Raw genomic sequence first — 14,275 nt, forward strand, 5'->3', positions numbered from 1 at the left:
CTCGACCCAGGTTACCCCTTCACAACGCACCGCGAGCTGGTTTGAACTCGTGTTCAACCGTACTCGCTACCCGAGTTGAAATGCCGGGTTATTTCAACTGGCCCCTTTCACGGGTTCATATGCAGTAACCCGGGTTATTTGATGGCAGTGTGAAAGGGGTATAACTTGGAAATGTACATATTTTTTTAATGTGTTATATTTATGTTTACCAGCAACCTATTTTATTAACACAAATACTGTATTATATCTATGGACTCTGCCTCAGTATTGTCAACAAATTTTGATTGCAGGTATAAATTGAATTAACTCTTATGCTGTGGAAATTAAGTTAATCTCTTCGCTGCAGACAATGAATGGGACTTATCTTATGCATATACCTTAAAACTGCGGACAAGTCCCAGTCTTCATCCACAGTGAAGAGTTCCATTAAAAAAAAAAAAAACCTAACCTTCCCCACCACCAGTATTGAACACCAGTAGGGAGTTATGGGCAGCAGCAGAGGTGGTCCCGGGCATCAGTTTTATAAGACAAAAATACTGTATGCTAAAGAGTGGGGAAAGGGTCTATAGGTACGGAATCGGTATGAAATACCGCCGGCCGCATGGTTTGATTCCCGGCAGTGCCTGGTCGACAAAAGCAGAGTTCCCGGCAGCGGAAGCCAGACATCGCTGGAAATCCTAATTGTTGCTAAGGTAAGTATAAACTAACCTAACCTAACCCTCCTTAGGGGTGCCTAACCCTAACCTCCCCCCCAAGTGCCTAACCCTAATCCCCCCTCTAAGTGCCTAACCCTAACCCCCCCTTCCCCGCTGCCTAAACCTAAGTCCCCCTGGGGGGTGCCTATCCCTAACTTCCCCCCGGGGGTGCCTAACCCTAACCCTCCCTCCCCCTAGCCTAACCCTAACCCTCCCGAGGGGGTGCCTAACTCTAAGTCCCCACCAGGGTGCCCTAAACCTAACCCTCCCCCCCACGTCTGTCTTCGATCGGGATGCCGGACACCTGTCTCCCAGCGTCGAGGAAATGACAGATGTCTAGATATAGACGCCCGGCATTTCACCCTCGCCGGGATATGACAGTCGGGAAGCCGGCTGTCGGTATTAAGGCAGCCGGTTTCCCGAATTGTATACCATAGGTCCTTATATCTCTCCCCACTATAGTTGCTAGAGATATGGGGGCACAAACGACTACAGGTAGTGGAATAACCACTACTAAACTTCCTGGTGCTAAATCAAATAAAACAGTGAGTTTACCTGTAACAGATGAAAGAAGTATGTGCAAAAACTTCAACAAGAGACCAACAAAACAAAAAGAATTCACTGCGTTGGATGCACTTATAAATAATAATATGTACCTTGTTTGCATATGTGAGGCTACAACTTTCCGCACCATTAATTAGCTTGTTGAACAAACTGTTCAAACATTCCCTTCCCCTGTACCAATTAACCCAGCTTTTCCTGCCAAAGGGAATTATTTGAAAGCTTGCACACACGGGCAGAGGCGTCACCGGGTGGAAAAGGTGGGCGTGTCCTAAATATAGGAGTGTGGCCTCGTGGGGGATCCCAATAACATCACTCCGGAGGACGCCCAACATCACCTGTTGATGTAAGCTGGGCAGAACTTTGACCCAGGGAGCCTGTTCTGAGCATTCCAATGGATGGATTTGGACAAAAACATCCCAGAGTGGTAAAACTGAATCCCAAAAGACATACTAGGGGGACCTCCCATTAGTGTATGCTGGGCAGAAGTTTGACCCGGGGAGCTTATACTGGGCCTTCCACTGGATAGATTTGGATGAAAACTTCACACAGGGGTGGCAATTGGTCTGGAATGCCTACATTAATAACTTGAAGATGAGATCCCAGTTGGACTTCCCGTTGGTGTATGCTGGGCAGAACTTTGACCTGGGAATCTTGTTCTGGGCCTTCCACTGAATGGATTTTGATGAAAACTTCACAGAGGGGTGGCAATTGGTCTGGGATGCTTAATTTAATTACGTGAAGATTTACACCCAGGCACTACCTGGTACTTCAACTTCAGCTAATATATATTTATATATATATATATATATATATATATTATATATACACACACACATACATACATACATACATACATGCATGCATACATACATACATACATGTGTGTATATATATATATATATATATATTCATACATACAGTAATATAAATAACATGGCACTCCACAAAAGATAACTAGATGAATAAGTCTATTATGACTGAAACTTTGAAGTAAAGTAAGGTCTTTGGACCCTTATTCATCTAGTTATCTTTTGTGGAGTGCCACTGCAATCGCTGCCTTGTTCACACAGAGGGAATCCAATGATTATGTTTCCCAGAGGAAACTTTGTGCTGTTTTGTAAATCCATGGAGTGTTGCGTATACCTTGTCTGTTTGTGAGTAACCGTTGGGGGTCTTCAGAAGTGCACCCGGGTACTTGAATCTTTTAAATGGAGTGCCGGTACAAAATTATAGATAGCTATTATAAAGCTGACTCAAATAAACGGAATTCTCCCATAGAGAATGCCTGAGATGGGGGCATGGTGTTTGAGGGGCTACATCTCAAAAGCTATTGGACGTACTGAAATTTGGCATGGACTGGTAGAACTGTCGCTCGGTGCTGCATGACAAATTTAATGGCAAAAAAAACTAAACAAAAAAACAGTAATTGGGAACAATCTAAAGTTTAAACTGTCAGTTTTATAAGTCCACTCCCTGACTGGTCAAAACTGCCACATTTCTGCTTTAGTCTGAGGGATTTTTGGGAAGGCCTAAGTCAGGGTAGAGTAAAAATTAAGACTTGGGGTTTGTTTTGTTAGATAGCTCTTGTTTCAGTGTAGGGCCTTTTGGGGTTCAGGTAATTGAGAAAGTTACAGTTTTTAAACTATTAGTCCACAAATGCCCCATTATAGAGATAGGAAATGTAAACTTGCTGCCCATGCTCAGTAGGTGGCCTCCTGCAGGGAGTGTGCAGTGGCTTCACCTGGGTGCACAAACATCACTGGCGGTATTGGTGTTAGTGATGGGACCCGGTGGAGGTAGTGGACGTTAGCGGCGGCAGGACCCGGTGGAGGTAGCAGGTGTTAGAAGCGGCAGGGACACAACGGCGGTGCGGGCGCTAGTGGCGATGGGAGCGGCAGTACCCAGCAACTGTGCAGGTGCTAGCGGTGGGACCCAGCGGTGGCAGCTGCCATGACGGCAGTCCCTGCCAGCCATTCTACAGAGTTTGGCAGCAGTGCCAAATGAAAAAATGGCACCTCATCGACATATTTGAAATTCAACGTCATCGCCCCGCCCCCTCGGCTGGCTTATATAAGCCAGCGCGAGGCAGCGGCATAGCAGTCCGTCAGCGGGGAGGGAAAGTGGAAGAGCTCTTGAAGAAAGAAGACCGCCGAAGTCCTAGCGGGCAGCGGCCAATCAAAAGAGTTAATTGGCTGCCTCTCCCAAGGTGAAGACACCGGAAGCCCTGGTGGGATGGCATGCCACGCAAAAGAGCTATTCGGCCACCACCCAACAGGCGAAGGCGCAGGAAGCCCTGGTGGGTCGGCTCCAGTCAGGCGAAGATGCCGGAAGCCCTGGGTGGGCGGCGGCCATGAAAAAGAGCTTAAAGGTCGCCATGCCTCAGATGATAAAGACAGCTGTCCCCCAGGTGAAGACACTGGAAGCCCTGGGTGGGCAGCGGCCCCCCAAGTGAAGACGTTGGAAGCCCTGGGTGAACGGCAACCATGAAAAAGAGCTTAAAGGCCACCATCCCCCAGGTGAAGATGTCGTAAGCCCTGGGGAGGCAGCAGCCCCAAGGCGAAGACTCTGGGGAAGTCCTGGGGGAGTCGGCAGCCATGTAAAAGAACTTGAAGGCTGCCACCCCCCCAGGTAAAGGTGCAGCAAAATAAAATATTAAAACATTCAGTTTTAAGTTTTTATTTTAATATTTATTTTACTGGGGTACTATAAGTACAAGAGGGCCTTTAATGCCCAGCTTGCTGGTACTTGTGATTCTAGAAGTACCAGCATGTGGGGGAGGCTTGTTGGGACCTGTAGGTTACCTGCAAAAGACAATATTTTTACTTCTTTCTTTGCACTACACTTTCACATAATCAACCTGGCACCCACCACCCAGGGCTGCCGGGGATAGCCCCGGGCTATCAGCCCAGGCCTGGGGTGCACTGGAGAGGGGGACCCCTTTATTGGGTGGGTTCCCACCTTCCCAGGGATCCCCGGCCTGGGCTTACTAGTAGTCAGGGGTAATGCCTTACCCGGGGGAAATGGTGAAATTGTCCCCTGGCTGTCACATTACTCCCCCTGTTAGAAAGGGTCTGGTGCTGGTTATGGATAATACTGGGGACCCCTACACTTTTTTTCCCCTGTATTTCCAAAACCAGGACCAGCTTGCTGAGCCCAGTGCTGGTTGTGCTAAATACAGGGGACCCCTACGTCTTTTGTCCCCTGTATTTTCACAACCAGTAGTGGCTCTCAAAAGCCCGGTGCTGGTTGTGCTAAATACAGGGGACTCCTATGTCATTTGTCCGCTGTATTTTCACAACCAGGACCAGCTGTGAAAAGCCCAGGGCTGGCTGTGCTTTAGGGATGGGAGGGGGGGAACACCTCATTATTTAACACAGATGCATGCCACACGAATCACACTGACCTGTGGTTGCATCTGTGAATATTTTTTTGCTGCACAGATGTCTGCATCACGGATCACACTGATCCGTGCATGCAGTCAGCTATCTTTATATCTTAGACAATAGTTCTTATGTCAAAATGTTCTGTTTAAACACCTCGTGTCCTGGAGTGCTGAGGAGAGTTCAAGTGAAATCGTTCACGTTATCGAATCATGAGTATATCGTTCCATGTGGAGGGGCCTTAAGAAGCAGTTCAGGGCTGGGACCATCAGCGCCAGTGAGCCCCTCTGTCCCCCGCTGCTGCCCCTGTGCACTGCCTCACTGTCCTGCACCTCCGTTGATGCCCCTGTGCACTGCCCTGCTGCTACCTCTAAACCACATGCCTGCAGCATGCCCCTGCAACCGTCTCTCCCTCTGCACCCCTGAAACACATCCTGTGTGCTGTCCCCTCCACCACCTGCGTTAGTGTACCATTTTCTTGCTCTTCTCCCCTGCAGGTGGCCCAGCTTGCTGCTTCCATCCCTGATGGTTAATAAACTAAAAAAAGCAATGAAATTCCATAGACAAAAATCTTTCACATGTCCCATTAAAGCTTCTTAGATATGATCTGAAATTTCACAAAACCTACTGAATTTCTGACACTCAAACTTAAAAAGCAATGAAATTCCGATCATTAAGGCTAACGCCTTAATGGACATGTTCCTTGTGCAATACAGATATGGTATGCCATCATATCCTGTGGTTAACTGCAGATTCAGCACACTCGCAGAGTGAGATTGCTGTCACTTACAAAATTGTGCTAATTCACAGAATTGTGTACTCATTGGAATACACACATGCAGTCTATGCAACTGAGGTCTGAGCAGTTATGTGGCTCCCACATCCCACTCAATGCCCACAATCTGTTAGGATCTGAGTTTGTTGTGGACCTGGGGTAGTAACAGGAGCAGACACCTGAACAGACTTAAACTGAAAAGTGTGTTTTTTAATGGGTGAACTTGAAGACATGTACACTGATAATATAAAGTCCAGAATATAGATGGGGAGGTGATGACTTGAAACTGAAGTGAAGCAAGAGAGGGTAATGTCCAGGTAGTGACAGAAATAATAAAAAGTATTTGTAATCCAAATGGTTACTGCAAGGCTGCAAACAGGATATCAGGTTACAAATTGATACTGGTGTGATGAAATCCAGAGAGGTTATGGAGTAGTTGAATAACTGATGAGTTTCACTGAGATGGCTCAGTGTAGAAACAGGATAGCTGCAAAGATCTAGGTAACTGGAGGCAGTGTAGGGTTAACTGCACACTCAGGTCTTTAGGCAGGGAGAGGGTTAATGGAAGGTGCAGGGTGGTTCCAGCAGGAGACTGGGAGCAGGCAGAGCAATGCAGGCTGCTTGGAAGCTGGGATCCAGCAAGAGCACAGGTGAGCATGGAACAGACAGGTCTCAGGAGCACAGGAACTCTCTCACAGCATACGCTGTGAAACACATTGCACTGGCAACTATGGGGAGCTCTGAACTCCCTTAAGTACTCAGTGCAGGAGCGTGAATGTTCAGAGAGAGCATGTGACATGCCAGGATTAAAGCAACTAAGTCACATGACCAGAAGCAAGATGGCGGCACCCATACCAGAACGGAATGGAAACACCACCACGCTTACCCCAGCCAGAATGACACAGTGCCTGCGGAACACCTCACACAGCCAACGGCTGCCACCAGACACCAGTTCCTCCGACGGAAGGACCACGCCACAGCGCCCTCACAAGTAATACCCGTCGTCCCCTATGCTGGGAAACCCTGGTCGTGATACAATCTTCCTATTGGATCACCACAACAATCTCACTGGGTTCAAACATCCTTGTCACTCCATACATCCATCTTATTCGTTATACTCATTCAGCTCCCTAATTGCTAAAACTATCATTCTCTGTCTATGCATGCACACTTTCTTCCCCTATAAGCATTAAATTAACCGTAAGTTTTTTTATCTATGGAACATACTGTATATATATGTATATATATACGAGAAAAAAATTATCCGCACAGTTATACTAAAACGTCTGTTGGCCTCACAGTCTTATCAACTCTTTCCGTACTATGGGCCTGATTCAGAGATGGACGCTAATGCAATTTTCACGCAGATGGAGAGATTGTTTGCCATTGCACATGCGTATGCACTGCACTGTGTGTGCCCTGCAATCGCATAGCAATCAAGCACACACAGAGGAATCCATTGCCAAGCGAGTGACAGACTGCCAGGTTTTGGGGGGTGGTAATTGGGTGTGCATAAATTAGCCACTGTGATTGCATATGCAGCTCTGCATGACAGAAGAGCACCCAAGGCTGCGGCAAGTAAGACCTGCCTCAAGGGTAAGATGGCCACCGATGTGCTTCGATTTACCAATGTTTACGTAGGTATGTGTCGTCACATGCAGATGAGAAGGCAGCAGTGGGCATCTTTATTCTCAGGTGATCTTTGCAAACATTAGCATATGTTCTCAACTGCATTGCGTACGAAAACGCGGTTGCGATCGCATTAGGGTCCGTCTCTGAGTCAGGCCCTAGATCGTTGTATCTCCAGTCACTGCTGTGCAGGTTTGAACGTGTTACGTCAGGTCATTTGTATCTGGAGTGCAAGAAAAAATTGCTGCCTCACAGAAGAGCAGCATGCAATTTGTTGTTTTGTGGTCTGAGGGTCTGGTGTCTGGTGCCAATTTTATCGATGACTTTGTGCGCACTGTGGAGAAAGTGTTTTGTCGCAAAGAAGTGTGTATGAATGGATAGAGATGTTCAAGGAAGGTCGTACAAGTGTCAGCTATGATGAATTAGCCGGATGCCTGTCCACGTCCACAACTGAGGAGAACATTGAGCGTGCAAGAGAACTTATTCTGTTGGATAGACGAGTGACAGTGGAATATGGGCATGATTCAGAGCCACTCACTAGATGCGATCGCTCGCACGATGTGTATGCAAATTGCGTAGGCAGTACTACTGCACAGCAATGCATTAGCACGCCCAGTATCTCTTAGAGAGCGATCACTTAGTGTATACAGACACCCACCAGCCTGTTTTAAGACGCCCACTTGTGCACGTCATGTGCAGGAAGTGTATGCAACCATCAGTACATCAGATGCTATTGCAGCGCTTGAGGTTGGCCAGACCCTGCCACAAGCACTGCGAGCACTTCAGTGTAAACACAAACCAGGTGACATGTACTATGATGCTGCCTCTTAATTATGCACACCTCTAATACACTGTTGAGATGCTCAGGCATGCCTACGTTTGCACCTCCACTCCCCCATTTTTAATGGCCAGCCCCTGTTAACACCTACAAATGTCTTCCCCTGTCACTCACTCTGATGGGCTGTCTATGCACAGCGAGCGAATGCATTGTGAACTTTCACTAAAGTATGCGCATGCGCACTGCGATGCATACACACTGCACACCATCGGCAAGCAGCGAGAGTATGCATCATAGCGAGCGGGTCTGAATCAGGCCCTATGTTGCAAATCAGCCATGGCTCTGCCTATGCAATAATCCACGACAGGCTTGGGTTTGAAGACATTGCAGTCGTGCATTCATGGCTCACAGCTCAGCCTACAACATTTTTTTAATAAGGGAATACGAAAGCTTGTTGACAGATGGACAAACTGTATTGAAAAGCAGGGAGATTATGTCGAAAAATAATGTATTTTGTCTTTTCTGTAATTTGATTAAAATAAATTCTACAGCCAGAGTGCGGATAATTTTCATTCACCCTTGTATATATATATATATATATATATATATATATATCAGAGATCAGAACCCACCAGAATTTCGGGGATCCGGGCGATCCGAGCGATGCCTGCCCCAGATCCCTCACCCGATGCAAAACCTCGCGACTCGACAACTTGTATTGAGCGGGCTTAACGCTGGTTGGCTGAGAGAGCCGTCTGTCATGGTTCTCAGCCAATCAGTGTTAAGCCCATTGAAAATTAACACTAAAGAAGAAGAAGATGGTGCCTGCCATCCCCTGCTGCCTGACACCGCTGGCACTCCCTGCTGCCGACACCGCCGGCACCCCCACTGGCAGCATCCCCTGCTGCCGACACCACCTCTGCCAACACCCCTGCACTGCTGCCCCACGTACTGAGGACACCATCAGCGACCCCCACACTGCCGACACTCCCACACTGAGGACACCACCAGCAACCCTGCACTGCCGACACTGTCAGCACACATACACTGAGGACACCGCCGGCACCCTGCATTGACAACACCCCTGCACTGTCGACACAGTCAGCAATCCTGCACTGAGGACACCGCTGGCAACCCAGCTCTGCCAACACCCTTCTTTGAGAACACCCATGCACTGTCGACACAGTCAACAAACCTGCACCGCCAGGAACCCCAGCACTGCCAACACAGCCAGCAAACCTGCACTAAAGACACCGCCGGCACCTCTGCACTGCCAACACAGCCAGCAAACCTGCACTAAAGACACTGCTGGCACCCCCGCACTGCCGACATCACCGGTACCCTTCACTGAGGACACTGTGCGCCACCTACCCCAGGTCTGCAGTGGAGAAAGAATAAAGCTTCCTGGTTCTCGTTTGGGCTGGTATCCTATTGGCTGTGGTAATTTGCCTCGGTTATCTAATCCTGCGGGGGCTATCCAAAGCCCCGAAAGCTAGCACTTATTGGGGATTGTTGGGGATTGTGTTTCACCTGCCTTAGGCAGGCAAAACACAATCCTCGGAATCAGCCCCATTTTCGTTGAAGTGATTGCGAAAACACACAGGTTTTACGGGCCCCATGAAACTCCTTTTCATATATCAAAGATAATGAAGTGACCAACAAAATTCCTGCCGACAAATTATACTTTTTACATAAAAAAGTTGTACTACCATATAGGCATTGAGCGGAGCATTATAGCTCCATCTCCTCCAAGGAGCTGATGGTTTTCCATAGGCTCAATGGATAGCCTCAAAGCACTAACTGAAATAAAAACAGGATGTGGAAGGGGAATATGAGTGGGAGGATCAATAAAAAACCACAGTCATGGACACCACAGCTTCCCATTGGTCCAAGCACTCTCACTCCCTATCCTGGAGCCCTTTTAAAGTGCAGAACAGTATTTTTACCAGTTTAGGCCATAATACAGGCTTAAGCACCAAACTGGTCACAACAGGAGGAATAGTGACATGCTTAAAAAAGAAAATAAAAAAAATCTAACAGTCTAGCAGCACCATCAATAATTATGAACTTAAAAACATTGATGTCTTGTAGTATTTAAAGCATTCATATACTGGACACATTTTATTGATTGTTAGATTATCATTTTTCTAAATACAAAAGTTATGTTTTTAGGACATAGTGTTGATTAGCAGTGTGCTTTTGCAATAGCATTTGCCAGAACCAGTGCATGGAGCATTATGCAGCTTCAATGAAATAAAAAACGTGGAACTGAATATTTTTATTAGGTCATTTATATTTGTGAATGTATGCTTTTTAAGTAATAATAATTTACAATTTTATTGCAGGGCTTGGTATTGATTTGAAATATCACATATATCTATTTGAAGTTAGAATTTGCATAATAAGGGATTGTACAGTGGTGTTGAAAAGCTATGCTAGAAAAAAAACTTCTACTTTGTCCTCTTTTTAACAAAACATAGACTAACATGTATCAAAGCTCGACTGTAGCATAGCGTATTGTATTTGCAATAAGGTTTTCCATCTACAGTAGCTGTATTGCATTTTACTGGCAATTTGAACTTTACCTACAGTAAAACAAAAACTTGTCAGATAGTGTGTGTGCATACAAGCCCATTTATGTACATTATTTTGTGACCATCAGCATTATATCACATTTAACAGTCTTTCAGAATGAGCTTTAAATGTTTAAAATGAGCGCCTGTGTGTACGAGGCCGTAGCTAAGTAAATATTGGTTTACAGATTGTTACATGACTGCATCAAGCTGAAGTAAGGGATTATTTGCTGCTTTAGACAGTTATACGGTATTGGGAGACTTTGATTAAATTATTATAATGAGAAATGTTGTTACATGTTTATTTATTTTACAGCTGATTTGTAACATTTATATGGTTTAAAACATGTTTATTTATTTTACAGTTGATTTGTAACATATGGTTTAAAAATACTATAAGATCACATATGAACATAAATCTGTTATTGTAAGATGCTCTGAAATGTAGCACTGGAAGCAATAATAATGTATTATCTGTTTGATATACTGGATGGAAGCAGAAACAGTGACTGTATTGTAGATTACACAAATAAACTACATAAGAGTTTGAAAAATGAATAAAATGATTACATGTGACAGATAATAAGGGTAATAGAAAAAGGTATTGATGGAAAGAGAGTTTTATTGATAAACACACTTGGAGGAGCAGAGGGCATGGGTGAGTGACAGTGTAGTAAATGGAGGAAATATGGTAGGAGAACAGGCATGATAATGTATGACAAGGATCAGAGCTTGCAGATGGCGAATCATGCAGAATTTGAAGTACAGTGTTCTTGATACCTGGATTCCTGCTTTTGGCTGTCCACCACACAGCTGCATCCAGCATGTCCTCCCAGGCAATGACGTCTGTCCATAAGGCAAAATATAAAGATTGTGTCACCTCAGAATTGATTTGGCATGTGGCAGATTTCAGTCTTCAGAGAGCAAAGACCAAGAGCAGCAGCTAACCAGTATCCTGCGTTGTCTGCCCTATATCCATTAGTAATCCTGATTGCTTTCCAGTGGATAATGGAGATGGATGCTGTCCAGCTTCAGTGGTGCTGAAGTGCTATTCAGCTTCCAGTGAGGTTGAGGTCAGCCTAGGATGGAGTGCTGCTGACTTCTGTGCAGTTGATTCCTTACATCCACTCTGTGTGCATGCGTACTACAAGCTGTTTAGCCACCCTGTCACTAAACTGATGCTTGCACACAAAGGGAGGAGAATTCGGCTCGAAGATAGCAGTCACCATGCTAACACAGAGATAGAGCTGGAGCCTATCAGACAGAGGCTGTGAAATGATACAGCAAGGTCACTCCACCAATAGCAGAGAAACAGTCTATTGCAGTAAGGTGGAGTTACAGCCATCACAATGAATAAAGAAAGCTAGGATTCAGAGGAGGTAGGGCTACTACAAATTGATGCACCTTTCCTAATGCTAACTCTTCTTTGATTAGAGCAACTTGTTATTTTATTTTCTGCAAGGCTTATAAAATGGTAAATTGAGTTCAGTATTGTACATCTATATAAATATATGAATTGCACATATATCTATCTATCTATCTATCTATCTATCTATCTATCTATCTATCTATCTATCTATGTGTTTGTGCATGTATTTAGTAGGATCCTTGGTCTGTGGTAGACAACTGTGACAATACATGAAGAACCTAATTACAACGCAGCAATGTTGAGGGGCAACTAGCACACACTAGCAGCGCCCTCTCTTTAGGCTGGCTCTAACAGAGTCTCTGTTCTCACATCATGTCATGTGCAATACACCTTATTATCGCACCTGCACAGCTGGAGGCAGTTACTTACCTGGAGCTAACAAGACTTATATCTGCATTGGTTATATATCAAGTATAATCCACTGTCTTCTAAATGAATATATTCTCATAGGAAATAATTCCTCTCTATTTACTAGCTCAAGGTGGTGCTGCCAAGCTAAGTCATCTAAATTCTCTACTCAAAAGAAAAAGGAGTAATATAAAATAATGCACTAGTGAGAGAAGTAGAAACTGGGCCGAACCTGAAAATTTTGTGCCTTAGGCAAGATTTCAGCTGGTGCCCCATAAATTGCAGCCAATCGTTAGGTAAACATGTGGAAGTTACATTGGTGGCAATAGTATATTGTATATATTCCATATGAATCAGCTACAATTTACTTCCTGGAGCTGTGTAACCCACAACTGCCAATACTTCATTGGGACAGACAAGAGTCATGTGTTAATATAATTATATTCTTAACTGTGCATGGGATGACTAGGGGAGGCGCTGAACATTACAATCTCTGTACGGTTTTGCAGTTTCTTTCTCAGAGCCCCCTCCTCTCCCAGAAACTCTGTTCGTTCTGACGGTGACCATGCAGCATCAGAATCCAGGCAGGGCTGTAGCTAGGGTAGTGCAGCCGGTGCCATCGCACAGGGCACCACAGGTCAGGGGGCACTGTTTGGGCCTGTCAAATTTCTGTTTATTATAATTCTTGCTTGTAGCTTCCTCTTATTTCATCCCCAGCATCTCCTGGCCTCTCCTATCTCTTCCCTGGCCCTTCCCCATGAAGCCATTCCCCTTTTTTGGGTGCATTATGTCCCTTAGAAAAATGAGGGGGGCGCCAATGCTCTTTCTGGCACAGGGCACCAAAAAGTCTAGTTACGGCTCTGGATCCTGGAACTTGTTTAGTAGAGCTACTTCCAATTGAGGGAGCCACCATCTCACTACACCTGGAACACAGCAAGATAGGACCAATAGCGCATTGCACAAGTAAGTTGGACAATCGGTGGTTTTGCAGCCACTATAGAAATATAGGACATTCTGAGACAGTCTGGAGAGATGCACTGGTAGTTAGACACAGAGGAGGCGCTAACAGATGTAACCTCTTTCAAAAGCAATATAACAGTCAGTGAATTTTTTTCTGCATTTTGATATTGCCGAAATAGTACTGCTGCTGAGGTCACATCTCCTGGCAGCTCTTCCTTTCAGTGCGTGCTCGGTGATGTCTGGATAGGCCACTGTGCCTGTTGGGAGTCTGCTGGAGCAGTGGTGCAATAGGCATTATGGCCTATGCCCAGAGCCCACTCTGAATAGAAAACATTGGTTCTATAATGAAAGATTGGTTACTGTAACTAGTAGATTTAAAACAGCAATATAAATCATCAATTGAAAAGTCCATATTGTTAAGTGGGGTAATTTTCAGACAAAAACAAAACTTTTGCTGTAACTCTGATACTTTCTAGAATTGTTTTATTAGTTTTTTTTTGTATAAAATCCTTACATCCCTAGTCATTATTATGAGACATATTTAGACTGTTATCCCACATTAGATACAAGAGAAAAAGTAAAATTGTGTCTGGAAAATACCCCATGGGATGGGGTAAATTACAGACATTTGTGTGGTAGTTTTAAGACAGCTGTTTCAAGGGCAATTTAAATGGCTGATTTGAGCAACAACTAGGGTAATTAGCAGACATCATTTTACATTGGCATGACAAGAAATTGGGGTATTATTAGACCACAGGTTCTCAAACCCGGTCCTCAGGACCCCAAAACAGTGCATGTTTTCCAGTCTCCTCACAGAATCACAAGTAAAATAATTAGCTCCACCTGTGCCTAACCCTAAGTCCCCCAGTAGACTTAGGGTTAGGAACCCCACAGGAGGGTTAGGGTAGTGGAAGGGGGAATTAGGGTTAGGCTTAGCGTGTGGGGAGGTGGGGTTAGGTTTAGGCATTAACGGGGGGAGGTTAGGATTAGGCACTAAGGGGGAGGTTAGGGTTAGGCACCCCTAAGGGAGGGTTAGGGGGGGAGAGGAGAAGGTTAGGGTACTTACCTTCAGCTGTCTGGATTTCGACACACCGGGATGCCACTGTCGGTATATGATCCGGCGGCTAAACAGCTGCCGGTATTA

At 45.2% G+C, this 14,275-nt stretch overlaps 1 protein-coding gene across 1 annotated transcript in view; it reads right to left on the minus strand.

Moving 5' to 3' along the window:
* Positions 1-11,248, minus strand: part of LOC148454537 (protein dispatched homolog 2-like) — an 84,246-nt gene extending 72,998 nt beyond the window's left edge. Inside the window, exon 1 of the mRNA XM_088460798.1 lies at positions 11,175-11,248. Within this exon, the coding sequence (XP_088316924.1) occupies positions 11,175-11,248 (74 nt within the window). The remainder of the gene's footprint in view (positions 1-11,174) is intronic.
* Between the last annotated feature and the right edge of the window lie 3,027 nt (positions 11,249-14,275).

Source organism: Taudactylus pleione, unplaced genomic scaffold (assembly GCF_031769625.1).
Source record: "Taudactylus pleione unplaced genomic scaffold, aTauple2 ptg000985l, whole genome shotgun sequence".
Classification (NCBI taxonomy): domain Eukaryota; kingdom Metazoa; phylum Chordata; class Amphibia; order Anura; family Myobatrachidae; genus Taudactylus; species Taudactylus pleione.